The sequence below is a fragment of the Scyliorhinus torazame genome, unplaced genomic scaffold (assembly GCF_047496885.1).
Source record: "Scyliorhinus torazame isolate Kashiwa2021f unplaced genomic scaffold, sScyTor2.1 scaffold_662, whole genome shotgun sequence".
Classification (NCBI taxonomy): Eukaryota; Metazoa; Chordata; class Chondrichthyes; order Carcharhiniformes; family Scyliorhinidae; genus Scyliorhinus; species Scyliorhinus torazame.
In genome coordinates this window covers 49,189-66,990 of record NW_027308389.1, presented here as the reverse complement: position 1 = coordinate 66,990, position 17,802 = coordinate 49,189, and the positions used below count along the sequence as shown (strand labels likewise).

Below are 17,802 nucleotides of genomic sequence, written 5' to 3'. Positions count from 1 at the left end.
ACAGGGATCGAGGTCACGCCCCCGGAGTCACAGACACCTGAGCCTCCACCGGAGTCACCACCGAAGCTTCAACGATCACAAAGGACGACCAAGGCCCCCACTCGACTGATTGCGTCATTTTAAAGTGTATCGTTAATTAAGAATCATAAATTGTAAGTAGTAAATAGAATTGTAAATAGTTACAAAACGCTGTACGGAGGTATTACAGTATCTCCATAACTATAATTTCTACCACGTTACCATGTTGTAGTATCAGGCCACCACCCCCGCCGGACTCTTTTTTAACAGGGGGTGAATGTGGTAGTCTGTGTAGAGGTATTACGGTACCTGGTAATGCTGGAACACCATTGGTAGATATTGTATGTTTCCTATTGGTCAAGCTGTATGGTAGCTCTGCCCTGCAAGGCGGGGTATAAGAACCCGTGCCACCCCAATAGCCTTCATTCTGTACCTGAGCCGCTGGGGGAAACATCTAGCTTATTAAAGCCTTCAGTTGGACTACAACCTCACTTTAGTGGTCATTGATCGTGCATCAACTCTGTCCCTGCTTGCAGATCATTTATACAAATTGTAAACAGTTGAGGTCCGAAGACTGACCACTGTGGCACCCTGTTAGTTATAGTTTGCCTGCCAGAGAAGGCCCCATTTATCCCAACCCTCTGCTTTCTGTCAGTCAGCCAATCCTCAATCCAATCTAGCAGTCTAACCCTAATCCCCTGCGATGTCACCTTCTGCATCAGTCTTTTATGCAGCACCTCATCAAATGCCTTCTGGAAGTCTAGATATACCACATCCACAGATTCCCCATTATCCACCTTGTTGGTTACGTCCTCAAAGAACTCGAGCAAGTTTGTCAAGCATGACTTCCCCCTCATAAAACCATGCTGGCAATGGTGGATTGAGCTTTGTCTTTCCAAATGTTCAGTCATCTCCTCCTGAATGATTGATTTCAGCAACTTCCTCACCACAGAGGTCATGCTAACTGGTCCATAGTTTTCTACTTGTTGCCTTGCTCCCTTTTTGAATAGGGGCATTACATTAGCGTGTTTCAAATCCACCGGGATCCTTCCAGAATTCAGGGAATACTTATAATACTGGCATGCACTATTGTGGGGCAAATTGCAGCCCACATTCGCTGTCAGCATGCCGCAACTCCGGAGAGAATCCGGAAACCCAAATTTCTCTGGAGTGATCGTGTTTCCCAATTCTCCCGGCCCTTTACTGGTGACGTCATGAGGTTTACACCCACAAATGGTGAGAATCTCATTGTAATTTGTATTTGAATACATTTTAATATGGTTACCCAGCCCCTCCGCCCCCTCCCACCACATGATTCCCCCTCACTGACTATTAAAACCTCGCCAATGTGACATCACGTTGGTGAGGTTAACAACAGCTTTTTAGAAATTAGATTCTTTCGAACGGATTTCCCAGGACGTGCAAGGGTATGTATAGTTCCTGGGGGAAGAGGGACATGGCAGGGCACTGGCCCCTGGCACTGTCTCCTGGCACAGGTTGACACTGCCAGGCTGGCTCAGTGCCAACCTGTGCCAAGAGGCAGTGCCAGAGGGTAGTGCCAGGGGTGGGCTCTTGTGGGAGACTCATGGGGGAGGGGTTTGACAGTTATATGTGGTGGGCGAGAGGAGAGTGTGGGGGAGGGGACGTCAGTGACACTTCCGCAGTGGTGGTGGGGGTGGGGTGCCCCTGATGATTGTGCAAGGGGGTGGGGGGGAACCCCCAGTTCCTCCGTGCTGATAGTGCAGTTCCACTTCAGTTCTGTGGAGCCAAAAGCCGGCTCTATCTGGCCCCGCCCAGTCAGTGTCCAGCATAAACGGCCATTTGGATCACTGGAGGCTTTTAGATAGGGGATCCGTCCTATTAAAGACATGGAGATTGGCTTTAATTGATTATTATTGGTTTCTTGTCACGCCTAGGTTGGATCTGGATCTCGCAAATGGGAGCGGACCAGGTAGATGGAAACTGATCAGCGCCTGACGTATATTTAGATTCCAGCTTCTCCCGCGATCGAACCGGCTCGCTTGGATTTGGGCCAGGCGCCACACGCCCGTTAGGTCGTGTCGAAATCCTCTGTCAGCATCACCAACTTACTAATAGAAAAAATCATTCAGACATTACAAATACCATACAATGTTGGTTCACTTTGGGTGGATGATTATTGAGAAGTGTGCAAATTAATACAAGCCATGTATTCTTCTTCAGTACCTGACTGAGGTGCAGAGAGACCTGTAAATTTGAATTGCAGCTCAGCTCTTTTCAGTTCTCTGAGTTCACTGAAGTTGAACAAGACGTGCTAGATGCATAGATTCATATGAAATCTTTGGGAAGGCAGTATTCATACCTCAGTCAAGTGAATAGACGTGGATATAAATTTATTATGATACAGAACTGTGGCAACTCTCCGGAGCGTTGAATGGGCAAACCAAAGCTGAATTAATGTTGATGACAGCAACAAGCAATTTGTTCAGTATTACTCCCAAATCCTAACATATTCAAACCCAATATTACAGAACAAACTATTTTGACCAATTGATAATGAACAATAAATTAAGTTTGTTGTAAGTTCTAATTTGCATGCTTTTTGTCCAACTGAAATAGACACGTAGAATGTAGGATGTCACAGATCGGCTGCACGGCTTTCTTCTAGGGGAGGGTGGACAGCCAGAAGTTGTGGTCCAATGGAACCAATGACTTAGGTAGGAAAAGGAATGCGGTCCTGAAAGCAGAGTTTAGGGAGTTAGGATGGGAGTTAAAATGCAGGACCCCAAGAACAGTAATCTCCCGCTGCACGTGCTAGTGAGCATAAGAATAGGAAGATTGGATTCGGGCCAGGCGCCACACGCCCGTTAGGCGTGTCTGGAGAAATAGAGCAGGAGGGAGCACTTTCGATTTCTGAGGCACTGGCCCAGATCTGGGGCAGGTGGGACCTGTAAAAGAGGGCAGGTTACACCCTGACAGGATTTGGAACCGTGTTCTCCCGGGGAGCTTTGCGATTCCAGTTGGGGAGGGTTGAAACTGGATTGGCAGGGGGATGGTAATCTGAGGGGAAATTCAGAAAGAAGAGGAGAATAATTGAGAAATATTAACTATTAAGGAGGATATATCAGAGTGTAGTATCAATACTTGAGGGTTTGATAGAATTCGAGTAGGGAAATGTAAGTCATCAGATGGAAGAAGCGTAAGAAGGAAAGTAAAAAAGCCGAAATCAGTGTTAATGTGGACGGAATGCGATTAATAAGATTGGTGAACTGCAGGTACATTTGACAAATGGAATTATGATATTATTCCTATAACAAAACCTGGAGCATAGAATGGCAGGACTGGGTGTTAAATATTCCCATGCAAAAGGTGCCTATGAGAGACAGGAAAAGGAGACAAGGGGTGCGGGGGGTGCAGTGGATTGATTAAAGATGGCATTACACTACTGGAGAGAGAGGAGGTTCAGAGGAGTCAAGGATGGAATCTCTGGCTAGAGGTAAGGAATGAAAAAGGTGCAATAATTATGGTCGGTATAATATATAGACCACCAACTAGTGGGAGAGATGTAAGAAACAAATTTGCAAAGAAATTACAGAGAGTTGCTGGAATTATTGAGTATTTATAAAGGGGAACTTCAATTGCCTAAATATAGACTGGGATAGGGATAGTGCAAAAGAACAAAAAGGGTGAGCGTTCCTAGAGTGTTCAAGATAATTTTCTGCAGCCGTATGTTTCCCGTCCAATGAGAGGGCATGAACTGCTGGGCATGATTCTGGGGAATGAGTTGGCCCAACTGGATCAAATCACAAAGACAGAGCATTTAGGTTACCATTGTATCATATGGTTTAGGGTGGCCATGGAAAAGGACAAGGAGCAATCCAGAGCAGGGATAATTAACTGAGGGAAAACCAACTTCGATAGGATGGAAATACATCTGAGTCGAATGAGTTGGATCAAATGTTGGCAGAAAAGACAGTGGCTGAACATTCCACGATATTGCAGACAATATCAAAATATATTCCCTTGAAACAAAAAGGTGGGACAAATAAATCCAGAACATCTCAGACGACTTCTGGGTTCCATTTAACAACGATAAACTGTCTTGCCTGAAACTGATGGGAATTAAGTTGTTTGTGTTTGTAGGAATTAGGCCAGGAACTGAATGCAGCCGTTGAGCTCAGGAATGGTCTCAGGCATAAAGTTAGTGCTGGGAGGTTGGTGGTGAGGGAAACTGGGAGGGGTAGGGAAGGTGTTAGAGTGGTGCTGGCCATGAGAGAGAAAACTGCTGCAAGGAGAGCATAACCATTCCTTGGTCTGAAAGCAGTCTGAGTACACTGAATATACTTACTGTCCTCCATAGCTACAGCTAACTCCTTCACTTTGTTCAGAAGTATCTCACTGCTGTTTCTGAGCCAAGTGCTCTGTGTTTGAATTCCTTCCACAGCCTGTAAACAATCACATGTTCAACACACTCAGTAGCATTCCTTTTTTGGACAAGAGATGTTTCGATCAGTCTCAACTGTCTTACAGAGTTCACATCGTGAATTACTGCTCTCTTAATCGGAACCAAAGCATTAGTTTGGATTTTCCTTTTTGCAGTATTTTTCTGACAGATTCGGACTTCTGCATACTCTCTGACACCTCTGTAACATGGACTCATTTGCTTGCGTTGGAATTTATCGTTCATCAGTGGAAGGCTTTTGGCAAAATTCCAGGAGGGTGTACTTCAGGGCATCTGAGGAAACTCTAGTAATGTTACTGTTGGAACATCACGATATGGCGTTGAAAGAATCAACTGCGACAAAGTCCGAACTGGGCAGGAGCAGCAGCCTTGTAGAGACTAAAGGCAGACAGGCCTAGAGTTAAAGTCACATTCAAAAGATGGCACATCCAACAGTGTAGCTCTCCTTTAGTACTGTACTGTAGTTTCAGGTTAGATTATGTGCTTAAATCTCTGGAATTAAGTCCGAATTTATAACCTTCTGACTCAAAGGAGCAAGTGCCACCACGGAGCCAAGGATGATGATGCCATTTCTTACATTGGGGGGGGGGGCGTTTTGGGGGGTTGGTGTGGGAGGGGAGGTTTGGTGTGGGAGGAGGGGTTGTTGGGGGGGGGGGGTACCTCTAAACTGCTTGACCTCAGTTCTGTTGAGAAAATATGTGCTTAAAATAGACAAAGGTTTGGCTTGTCATGTGACCTTCCTTCTCCAACTGCCGGACAATCCAAATAATGTCAGTGTGTGTATATTGAAAGTGTAGCTTGATGAGCTAATGTCTAGAAAGCTTTCTTAGCTAGGGTCCCATTTTCCAAACAATTAGTCTAAATAGCCATCTCCAATCTTCAGGTGATTGCCATTATGCCTTGTTAGGAGATGGGAGGCCTTCAGATTCTCCTGAATTGTGTTTGTTGGTTTTACTGCCTCCACTGTAAATGTGGAATATATAGCATTGATAACCATCTTTGGCTGTCATCTCAAATCACCTTAGTCGCTGTGTTTTTTAAAAGTCTGTTTTTAGAAGTTCAATTCAGGTTTCAGCAAGTTGATTAAAGATCATTATTTGACATAAAGCAGTCTTCGTGACATTATAATAATGTTCATAAAATACTTTGAAAACGAGACATGTCAAATATTTTCATCTTGCACTCATCAGGACATTTCACAAGAATACCAATATAAAGGGAAAACAACTATTTCAACTCTATGAGAAGATAGTACTGATTGGTTAGCAAGTGGACCCTGATTGGTAGAGGCATTGCCCTGGCGAATGCAACAGTTGATGCTGATTGACAGTTAGCTGCCAAGCATTGTTTGAATTTTAAACCAGGCAATTTGACACCAATTGATCAAGACATTGCCCTGAGGAATGAGTCGGCAAATGGCTGTCACTTTTCTTTTTAGCTGAAATAGGGACAATGTGTGCTCATATTCGTTCTGCACAAACATTGTTGAAGTTGATCCAAGAAAACAATGTTGAAAATTTGGCCTCTAGTCTTCTATAGAGTGTTTCTTCCGTGCCTAAACACACATTGTGCCACTGAATGTTCTGTTGCAAGTGCTATAGGAGGTGATGCAGCCAGTTAGTTGTTCATCTATGACAGCTAGTGCAATTTTCATTAATCAGCTCCAGACACCTCAACAGATCTTACTTTGCATTATGAATTGGTGTAAGTGATTCCTGGTATCTGTGGTCAAATACCAATGTATGTTGGAAAGTAGGTCTTGTGGTGTTCTTTGTGTTGCTTATTTCAGGATGGTTGGCATGGTGTTCACAATGACCACGGTATAGCTTTTACTTCAACAAAGCTATGATTTTATTTACACAACTAAAACTGGGATTCAACACTTAGTCCTTAAGAATACAGAATTGATCAATAACATCTAACTACACTCATCTACTGCTAATCTCATTGCTGGTAGAATCCAAAATCTAACCTTACTCACACTATCTGCTCTTATGACCTTCACTCGCTATCTCCTCATACACTCCTCCCCTAAGGTCTAGCATCACTGCCTTTTATAGCTGTATCTGCAGCTCCCTCTAGTGGCTACTTTCGGCACTACATTAACCCTTGTAATGCTGATAATTATGATAATACCACAGGTCTGACAAGGTTTGAATACCTAACTGTTTCAGAAGACCAGGCTGGACATGTGGCTGGCTGATGCCTGGCCACCACTTTCTACTTCTTACCCATGCAGTGTAGCTGACCATGTGCTACATCCTCAACCTGCTATCCAGATCCTTTACAAAGAGTAACTGTGTTTGTGCTTGATGAAGTGTATTGTGAATTGTTGGTTTTCTCAGTGATAGCAGCTGTTTCAGCAACTTTCCATTTCCTTTTTTAAATAAATTTAGAGCACCCGATTCATTTTTTCCAATTAAGGGGCAATTTAGTGGGACCAACCCACCTACCCTGCACATCTTTGGGTTGTGGGGGCGAAACCCACGCAAACACGGGGACAATGTAAAGTAAATGTAAAGTAAGGTCGCCATAGTCCCAGTGACCATAGGTTTTGAGGGGGAGAGCTGACTGGTGGTGATTTAACCTGAGGATCACCACACCTCAGACGAGGGCAAGGTTGAGAAAGTGGGCCTTCATGAATAACCTCAGCTGGTGCAGGAATTGAACCATGCTCTTGGCGTCACGCTGCATTAAAAACCAGCTGTCCAACCAACTGACCTAAAGCTTGGTATTATTTATAGTTTTTTAAAAATATATTTTTTATTCTCCTTTTTCACATTTTCTCCCAAATTTACAGCCAACAATAAACAATAATCAGGAACAAATGTAATGTCAATCCCCATATCAATAACAACGATTCCATGCTCCCGCCAAACCCCAGACATTAGCCCGCATGTTAACATAAACAAATGACAAAAAGGAATCAGGTATTAGAACAAAGAACAAAGAAATGTACAGCACAGGAACAGGCCCTTCGGCCCTCCAAGCCCGTGCCGACCATACTGCCCGACTAAACTACAATCTTCTACACTTCCTGGGTCCGTATCCTTCTATTCCCATCCTATTCATATATTTGTCAAGATGCCCCTTAAATGTCCCTATCGTCCCTGCCTCCACTACCTCCTCCGGTAGTGAGTTCCAGGCACCCACTACCCTCTGCGTAAAAAACTTGCCTCGTACATCTACTCTAAACTTTGCCCCTCTCACCTTAAACCTATGCCCCCTAGTAATTGACCCCTCTACCCTGGGGAAAAGCCTCTGACTATCCACTCTGTCTATGCCCCTCATAATTTTGTATACCTCTATCAGGTCGCCCCTCAACCTCCTTCGTTCCAGTGAGAACAAACCGAGTTTATTCAACCGCTCCTCATAGCTAATGCCCTCCATACCAGGCAACATTCTGGTAAATCTCTTCTGCACCCTCTCTAAAGCCTCCACATCCTTCTGGTAGTGTGGCGACCAGAATTGAACACTATACTCCAAGTGTGGCCTAACTAAGGTTCTGTACAGCTGCAACATGACTTGCCAATTCTTATACTCAATGCCCCGGCCAATGAAGGCAAGCATGCCGTATGCCTTCTTGACTACCTTCTCCACCTGTGTAGCCCCTTTCAGTGATCTGTGGACCTGTACTCCTAGGTCTCTTTGACTTTCAATACTCTTGAGGGTTCTACCATTCACTGTATATTCCCTACCTGCATTAGCCCTTCCAAAATGCATTACCTCACATTTGTCCAGGTTAAACTCCATCTGCCATCTCTCCGCCCAAGTCTCCAGACAATCTAAATCCTGCTGTATCCTCAGACAGTCCTCATCGCTATCCGCAATTCCACCAACCTTTGTGTCGTCTGCAAACTTACTAATCAGACCAGTTACATTTTCCTCCAAATCATTTATATATACTACAAAGAGCAAAGGTCCCAGCACTGATCCCTGTGGAACACCACTGGTCACAGCCCACCAATTAGAAAAGCATCCCTCCATTGCTACCCTCTGCCTTCTATGGCCTAGCCAGTTCTGTATCCACCTTGCCAGTTCACCCCTGATCCCGTGTGACTTCACCTTTTGTACTAGTCTACCATGAGGGACCTTGTCAAAGGCCTTACTGAAGTCCATATAGACAACATCTACTGCCCTACCTGCATCAATCATCTTAGTGACCTCCTCGAAAAACTCTATCAAGTTAGTGAGACACGACCTCCCCTTCACAAAACCGTGCTGCCTCTCACTAATACGTCCATTTGCTTCCAAATGGGAGTAGATCCTGTCTCGAAGAATTCTCTCCAGTAATTTCCCTACCACTGAAGTAAGGCTCACCGGCCTGTAGTTCCCGGGATTATCCCTGCCACCCTTCTTAAACAGAGGAACAACATTGGCTATTCTCCAGTCCTCCGGGACATCCCCTGAAGATAGCGAGGATCCAAAGATTTCTGTCAAGGCCTCAGCAATTTCCTCTCCAGCCTCCTTCAGTATTCTGGGGTAGATCCCATCCGGCCCTGGGGACTTATCTACCTTAATATTTTTTAAGACACCCAACACCTCGTCTTTTTGGATCACAATGTGACCCAGGCTATCTACACCCCCTTCTCCAGACTCAACATCTACCAATTCCTTCTCTTTGGTGAATACTGATGCAAAGTATTCATTTAGTACCTCGCCCATTTCCTCTGGCTCCACACATAGATTCCCTTGCCTATCCTTCAGTGGGCCAACCCTTTCCCTGGCTACCCTCTTGCTTTTTATGTAAGTGTAAAAAGCCTTGGGATTTTCCTTAACCCTATTTGCCAATGACTTTTCATGACCCCTTCTAGCCCTCCTGACTCCTTGCTTAAGTTCCTTCCTACTTTCCTTATATGCCACACAGGCTTCGTCTGTTCCCAGCCTTTTAGCCCTGACAAATGCCTCCTTTTTCTTTTTGACGAGGCCTACAATATCACTCGTCATCCAAGGTTCCCGAAAATTGCCGTATTTATCTTTCTTCCTCACAGGAACATGCCTGTCCTGTATTCCTTTCAACTGACACTTGAAAGCCTCCCACATGTCAGATGTTGATTTGCCCTCAAACATCCGCCCCCAATCTATGTTCTTCAGTTCCCGCCTAATATTGTTATAATTCGCCTTCCCCCAATTTAGCACATTCATCCTCGGACCACTCTTATCCTTGTCCACCAGTACTTTAAAACTTACTGAATTGTGGTCACTGTTACCGAAATGCTCCCCTACTGAAACATCTACCACCTGGCCGGGCTCATTCCCCAATACCAGGTCCAGTACCGCCCCTTCCCTAGTTGGACTGTTTACATATTGTTTTAAGAAGCCCTCCTGGATGCTCCTTACAAACTCTGCCCTGTCTAAGCCCCTGGCACTAAGTGAGTCCCAGTCAATATTGGGGAAGTTGAAGTCTCCCATCACCACAACCCTGTTGTTTTTACTCTTTTCCAAAATCTGTCTACCTATCTGCTCCTCTATCTCCCGCTGGCTGTTGGGAGGCCTGTAGTATACCCCCAACATTGTGACTGCACCCTTCTTATTCCTGATCTCTACCCATATAGCCTCACTGCCCTCTGAGGTGTCCTCTCGCTGTATAGCTGTGATACTCTCCTGAACAAGTAGCGCAACTCCGCCTCCCCTTTTACATCCCCCTCTATCCCGCCTGAAACATCTAAATCCTGGAACGTTTAGCTGCCAATCCTGCCCTTCCCTCAACCAGGTCTCTGTAATGGCAACAACATCATAGTTCCAAGTAGTAATCCAAGCTCTAAGTTCATCTGCCTTACCCGTAATGCTCCTTGCATTAAAACATATGCACTTCAGGCCACCAGACCCGCTGTGTTCAGCAACTTCTCCCCGTCTGCTCTGCCTCAGAGCCACACTGTCCCTATTCCCTAGTTCTCCCTCAATGCTCTCACCTTCTGACCTATTGCTCCCGTGCCCACCCCCCTGCCATACTAGTTTAAACCCTCCCGTGTGACACTAGCAAATCTCGCGGCCAGGATATTTATGCCTCTCCGGTTTAGATGCAACCCGTCCATCTTATACAGGTCACACCTGCCCCGGAAGAGCTCCCAGTGGTCCAGATAACAGAAACCCTCCCTCCTACACCAGCTGTTTAGCCACGTGTTTGTCTGCTCTATCTTCCTATTTCTAGCCTCACTGGCACATGGCACAGGGAGTAATCCCGAGATTACAACCCTCGAGGTCCTGTCTTTTAACTTTCTGCCTAGCTCCCTGAACTCCTGCTGCAGGACCTCATGCCCCTTCCTGCCTATGTCGTTAGTACCAATATGTACAACGACCTCTGCCTGTTTGCCCTCCCCCTTCAGGATTCCCTCTACCCGTTCGGAGACATCCTGGACCCTGGCACCAGGGAGGCAACATACCATCCTGGAGTCTCTTTCACGTCCACAGAAGCGCCTATCTGTGCCCCTGACTATAGAGTCCCCTATAACTATTACTCTTCTGCGCTTTAACCATCCCTTCTGAACATCAGAGCCAGTCGTGGTGCCACTGCTCTGGCTGCTGCTGTTTTCCCCTGATAGGCTATCCCCCCCGACAGTATCCAAAGGGGTATATCTGTTCGAGAGGGGGACAACCACAGGGGATTCCTGCACTGACTGCCTGCCCTTTCTGGTGGTCACCCATTTCTCTGCCTGCACCTTGGGTGTGACCACACTTACATAACTGCGATCTATGACGCTTTCCGCCACCTGCATGCTCCTAAGTGCATCCAATTGCTGCTCCAACCGAACCATGCGGTCTGTGAGGAGCTGCAGTTGGGTGCACTTTCTGCAGATGAAGCCATCCGGGTCGCTGGAAGCCTCCCGGACCTGCCACATCTCACAGTCAGAGCACAGCACCCCTCTAACTGACATTGCGTCACTTAATTAAAATTTGTCTTTTTTTTTTTTGAAATACTTTTTTTTTTTTAATTACAAAGTTACTGTCAACTATCTGTTTCCTAGCACTAGATTTCTAATAGAAATGCGATAGCTAACTATAATATTCTCCGATCTCTGGCTTAGATATCCTCTAAATTATAATTAAGTTATGATGTTTAATTAGTTCCCAAATACTCAAAAAAATTTAGGTTAGAATCCCAACCAGCCACTCAGGTCACAGCTTTTCTGTGATGTCACTTCAGTTTCCCCCCGACACACACAATTTGAAAAAAAGGTATAAAAGTAAAAATCACTTGCTTACCTTCTGAGATGTTCTCAGGTTCTCTCGCTGACAGAGACTGCTCCTCCACCTCCAATCCTTGACCTGCACAATGCTAATAATATAATAATATAATATGGCACTTACCTTACACCAATGGGTCTTATTATTAGGTTAGAGGAGGAGGGCGGGTGGGAGACACTACACGTGTAGTGTCTCGGGTTTCCTCTCCACCAGAATTTATTGGTTGGGGGGGGCGGGGGGGGGAAACTTGCCAGAGGTCGAACTTCCGGTTCCCGCCGAAATCCAAAGGGCTGCTCCTGTAAAGGTAAGGTTTTTAAACACACTACTCACCTCCCAGAAGGCCCCTGCGCACCGCTGCCGCCGAAATCCAAAGGGCTGCTCCTGTAAAGGTAAGGTTTTTAAATACACTACTCACCTCCCAGAAGGCCCCTGCGCACCGCTGCCGCCGAAATCCAAAGGGCTGCTCCTGTAAAGGTAAGGTTTTTAAACACACTACTCACCTCCCAGAAGGCCCCTGCGCACCGCTGCCGCCGAAATCCAAAGGGCTGCTCCTGTAAAGGTAAGGTTTTTAAATACACTACTCACCTCCCAGAAGGCCCCTGCGCACCGCTGCCGCCGAAATCCAAAGGGCTGCTCCTGTAAAGGTAAGGTTTTTAAATACACTACTCACCTCCCAGAAGGCCCCTGCGCACCGCTGCCGCCGAAATCCAAAGGTATTGTTTATAGTTATGTTATATAGAACCATCGGTAGATCCCTACCGGGTCGCTTTTCGGTCGGTGACTTGCTGGCTGACCTTTTATACATAGCTGAATGGAGTTCCCCGCTCCTCAGTGGGGGAGCTCATACTCCGTGAGAACCATGGGGAAGATAATCATTCCCACCCCGTACATCCCGTGTGGGATATGACACAGTGCTTCTGTGAAATTAGAAGTGGATGATGGTTGTGAGGGAGTGATTGCCCTTTCACTCCCTCACAGAGCCAATCTTTCTTCAGCTGTCCTCTGACCGTGTCTCCATGGCTGCACACCTGAGCAAAATTGCTGCAGTAACAGCTGACCTTAGCTCGCTTTGCTATTCAGATGTCCATATGTCTGACAGCAGCACTTTAAAAAAAAATCATTTCCGGGCTGTGGCCGTGGCTGGTTAGGTCAGCATTTATTGCCTATCCCTAATTGCCCTTCAGAAGGTGGTGGTGAGTTGCCTTCTTGAACCGCACTCCCTGAGGCATAGGTACACCACTGTGCTGTTAGGGAGGGAGTCTCAGGATGTTGCCCCGGCAACTATGAAGGAACGGCGATATATTTTCAAGTCATGGTGGTGAGTGACTTGGAGGAGAACCTCCAGTTGGTGGGGTTCCCAGCTATCTGCTGCTCTTGTCCTTCTAGATGGTAGTGGTCATGGGTTTGGAAGGTGCTGTCGAAGGAATCTTGGTGAGTTATTGCAACTTGTAGATGGTTCACACGGCTGGCACTGTTCATCGGTGGTGGAGGATTTGAATGTTTGTGGAAGGGGAAGCAATCAAGCGGGCTGCTTTGTCCTGGATAGTGTTGCACTTCTTCCCTGTTGTTGGAGCTGCACTCATCCAGGCAAGTGGAGAGTATGCCATTACCTTCCTGACTTTTGCTTTGTAGACGGTGGACAAGCTTTGGTGTGTGTGTGTGTGTGTGTGTGTGTGGGTGGGGGGGGGGAGGTCAGGAGGTGAGTTACTCGCTGTAGAATTCCTAGTTTTGACCTGCCTTAATAGCCACAGTATTATGACTGGTCCAGTTTATGGCATTATCATGAATGTAAGAACTGCAAGGGTTAATGAAATGCCTAGAATAGCCATGAGAGGGAGCTACAATTCAAGTATATAAGGCATTGATGCTAAGCCTTGGGGGAGAGAGTAGTGCAGGAGTTAGCTGGAGACAGACAGAAGTAAAGATAGTATGAGTAAGAACAGATCATAGTTTATTTATAACAGTGTAGAGATTAGTTGTGGATGAGTGTACTTTATATGTTAATAATCAACTGTGTATTCTGTAGGTTTATGTGTCGAATCCAAATTAGCGGTGTTGGATATTGTCTAGTTCTTGTTGCATTTGGACATGGATAGCTTCATGATCTGAGGAGTCACGAATGGTGCTGAACATTGTGCAGTCATCTGCAAACCTCTCCACTTCTGGCCTTATGATGGAACGGAGGTCATTGATGAAGCAGCTGAAGATGGTTGAGCCTAGGACACTACTCTGAGGAACTCCTGCAGTGTGTCCTGGAGCTGAAATGATTGACCTCCAATCACTACGACCTTCTTCATTTGAGCCGGGTATGATCCCAACCAGTAGAGAGTTTTCCCCCTGATTCCCATTGATTTCAGTTTAGCTAGGGCTCCTTGATGCCATTCACAGTCAAGCACTATCTTGATGTCAAGGGCAATCACTCTCACCTCATCTCTGGCATTCAGCTCTATTGTCCACGCTTGAACCAAGGCTGTGATGAGGTCTGGAGCCTGGCTTGATAGCACTGTTGATGATAAATGTTCCTCTGTAATAATAAATGTGGCTCCCTACTGGAAAACCCATGTGTGGTATTAAAGTGAGCACAGTAAGAAGTCTTACAACACCAGGTTAAAGTCCAACAGGTTTGTTTCAAACACTAACTTTCGGAGCACTGCTCCTTCCTCAGGTGAATGAAGAGGTATGTTCAAGAAACATATATATAGAAAAATTCAAAGATGCAAGACAATGCTTAGAATGCGAGCATTTGCAGTTAATTAAGTGTTTACATATCCAGAGATAGGGGTAACCCCAGGTTAAAGAGGTGTGAATTGTCTCAAGCCAGGATAGTTGGTAGGATTTTGCAAGCCCAGACCAGATGGTGGGGGGTGAATGTAACGCGACCAGGTACGCGGTACATACTTGTCCGACTCGGCCAACGTTGTTTACCTGATACGCTGCAGGAAAGGATGTCCCGAAGCATGGTACATTGTCGAGACCATGCAGACGCTGCGACAACGAATGAACGGACATCGCGCGACAATCACCAGGCAGGAATGTTCCCTTCCAGTCGGGGAAAACTTCAGCAGTCAAGGGCATTCAACCTCTGATTTGCAGGGAAGCGTTCTCCAAGGCGGCCTTCAGGATGTGCGACAACGCAGAATCGCCAAGCAGAAACTTATAGCCAAGTTCCACACACATGAGGCCTCCACCGGGACCTGGGATTCATGTCGCATTACATTCATCCCCCACCATCTGCCCTGGGCTTGCGAAATCCTACCAACTGTCCTGGCTTGAGACAATTCACACCTCTTTAACCTGGGGTTACCCCATCTCTGGATCTGTAAAGATTTAATCATCTGCGAATGCTCGAATTCTAAGCATTGTCTTGCATCTTTGAATTTGTCTATATATATGTTTCTGGAACATACCTCTTCATTCACCTGAGGAAGGAGCAGTGCTCCGAAAGCTAGTGTTTGAAACAAACCTGTTGGACTTTAACCTGGTGTTGTAAGACTTCTTACTGTGCTCACCCCAGTCCAACGCCGGCATCTCCACATCATGGTATTAAAGTGCATAGTGAACCTATTCAGGTCAATATAATTGGCTGTTAAGTTGTATTCTTTGGGTCCTTCGAAAGCCCACAGTCTTCATTTTTTAACCTTGAGAACAAACCAATAATAGTATCTAGATTATTGAGTGGTTTCAATGCACGTATCACCATTGTATCACTATGCAGTAATACTCATTGAATTCTGAAGCAATATGTCAATTCTAATGGACACAACTCCTCTGTCAAGCACCTTTTTGGGGTAGTCCAAGCTTAGACATCACAGTGAAATTGAGATGTGACTCAGCTGCTGTAGATTTTTGCAGCCTGATTTTCCTTCTATTTAACACCGAGACAAAATCTACCAAATTTCATCTTGGTGCTAAAATAAAGAGAATACTGCAAGAAAAATGTATTGCTGAATAGAACTGATAGTAAATCTGTATCCGTAATAATAAAAACAGTTTCCATGTTTGCAATAAGTTCAGCAATTATGCCAACAAATCAGCACATTTTGCAAAATTCATCCAGTGATTACATGCACTGCGAGCATGGGAAATAGAAATATTTAATTGACATAAAAATGGTTGCACTTAGACTACATGTCATGTTTTACACTACATGCAACATCTGTGTTACCTGGCTTCTATTTCTTAGTGTTCTTTGCTATCAATATGCACAATTCATTCTCATTTGAATGAAAAATAAATGCACTTGAATATAATTGTGCCCATTAAACATAGTTAAATGCCAATGGTGTAACTGAAATGTGTATTTTGTTTACAGTATATTCTGCAAAATAAATATAAAACACTTACATCTTCAGCTCTCTGTGCAGCATTGAGCAGAGTAGTTGCATTATTTTCAGCTTCTGCCACATATTGGACAATATTATCATAGACATTTGAAGCATTTATAGCCCTCTGGACAATACCATTTGCATCAATCATCGTCAAAATACTGTAAAAAGAACAAAATCATTTTAAACTCATTTTGTACATGATAACACATAAGAGCTGACTCTTATGGGTGGGATCTTTGCAGACAGGGGATGAAGAGGGAGGAATGGTTCCACAGCACATTCCTGATGCATTCCTTCACCAAAAAGCATTACTTGTCTGAATTCAGGCATGGGCTAGCTGCCTGCTCCAGAGAAGCAGGGGCCTAATTAAAATGGCAGAATAGTGCTCTGATCTTGCCTTCGGAATGCAAGTGCCAGTTTAACTGGGCTGATTAAGGTCAGCACAGTCAACTGTTGACTGTGCAGATTCTGGGCGACAGGTGGCCTGGCCAAATTTCCTTTTACATTTTTTCATGTTTCCTTGGCCAGGAGGGCAACGTATAGAATTACAAACTCTGAAGCATTGTTTCAGGCATTTTAAACTGACTCCAATGACATTAATAAACTTTTTTTGCTTCACCTGCATGATTTGAGATATCACTATAATCATATGATGGAAAAGTACATTCAAGCAAATTGCCACATGTTGTCACATAAATAAGTGTAAAACCTAATAAGAGCAGATTGCTTGGCTTCAATGTCAGATTCCATGACAGCAATGTTAGGCTCGAACCAGGTCAGCCTTTTACAGCTCTTGTTTCCCATATGTTCAGAGTATTGTGAATGGTGCTTCAAAGTATGTTTCATTTCACTTCTGTATTCTGTGGAAATGCTGATGAGTGTCTGTTGAAGTGACTCCAGGAACTGTTGGTTCTTATCTGGGTAAGAAGTATCGCTGACATTCGAGGACTGCATTTCTGCTTTCAATCGAAAAGCTTCAACGATTGCATCTTAACCCTGGTGCACACCATGGAGTGAACGGTATTGCAGTCAGTGATCTGGTAATTACCTTTGTTGAGACTGATGTTGTGTCACAACTGGTGATGATCAGATCCAGCTGGTGTCAATGCCCTGACCTTGGATATCTGCAGGACTCTTTGTGGCATGGTTTGATCAGGAGATTTTGTGCCCGCATTCACCGTCAACGAGAATGGCGACACGGGTGCAACATATCGCGAGAGTCAGGAAACGAGATTCTCATTTCCCGATTTTCCACGCTGCTCACTGGTGAAGTACGAGGTTCCCCAAAACCTCATTTTAATACATTTCACGACAATTAACTATAATTAAAGTGCTTCCTAGCAATATACTTCCCCCTCTCTAAATATTCATACCTCGCCGATGTGTCGTCACGTCAGCGAGTTGCACAACAGCTATTTTAGAATGTGGAACAGTCCAGGGAATCCCACCGGGGACGGCAAGAATAGCCACCGGGGAGAGGGACATGCCTGGTACTGCCCCTGGCACCTGGCAGTGATACCCTGTGCAGGGGGCAATGCCAGGGGTGAGCCCTCTGGGAAGATCAATTTGTGGTGGGGGTTGAGCACCTGATAATTGTGGGGGGAGTGGAGAGAGCACCCAAAACCTTTATGGTGGTTGGGGGGAGGAGGGGGTTGGAGTAAGCGTAACGTCAGTTCCAATTACTCTTTAAAGATGGTGCTATTATCTCTGTGGAATCAACCTTTCAGGCTTGATTCGCAACCCCCCTTCCCGGCCAGACCAGCTGCATGAATCAGGTGTCACCCCCTCCGATTTTCTTTTGTCAGAGTGGCTTAAGATCCAGTCTAAAAT

At 45.3% G+C, this 17,802-nt stretch overlaps 1 protein-coding gene across 1 annotated transcript in view; it reads right to left on the bottom strand.

The window, feature by feature from the left end:
- The window catches only part of LOC140406575 (laminin subunit alpha-4-like), a gene marked incomplete at its 3' end in the record, with an annotated part of 100,665 nt that overhangs the window by 43,798 nt on the left and 39,065 nt on the right, over positions 1–17,802 (bottom strand). The window contains exons 10-11 of the mRNA XM_072494575.1: positions 15,989–16,130; positions 4,346–4,442 (exon numbers count right to left, since the gene is read on the bottom strand). Coding sequence (XP_072350676.1) covers positions 4,346–4,442; positions 15,989–16,130 — 239 coding nt within the window. The remainder of the gene's footprint in view (positions 1–4,345; positions 4,443–15,988; positions 16,131–17,802) is intronic.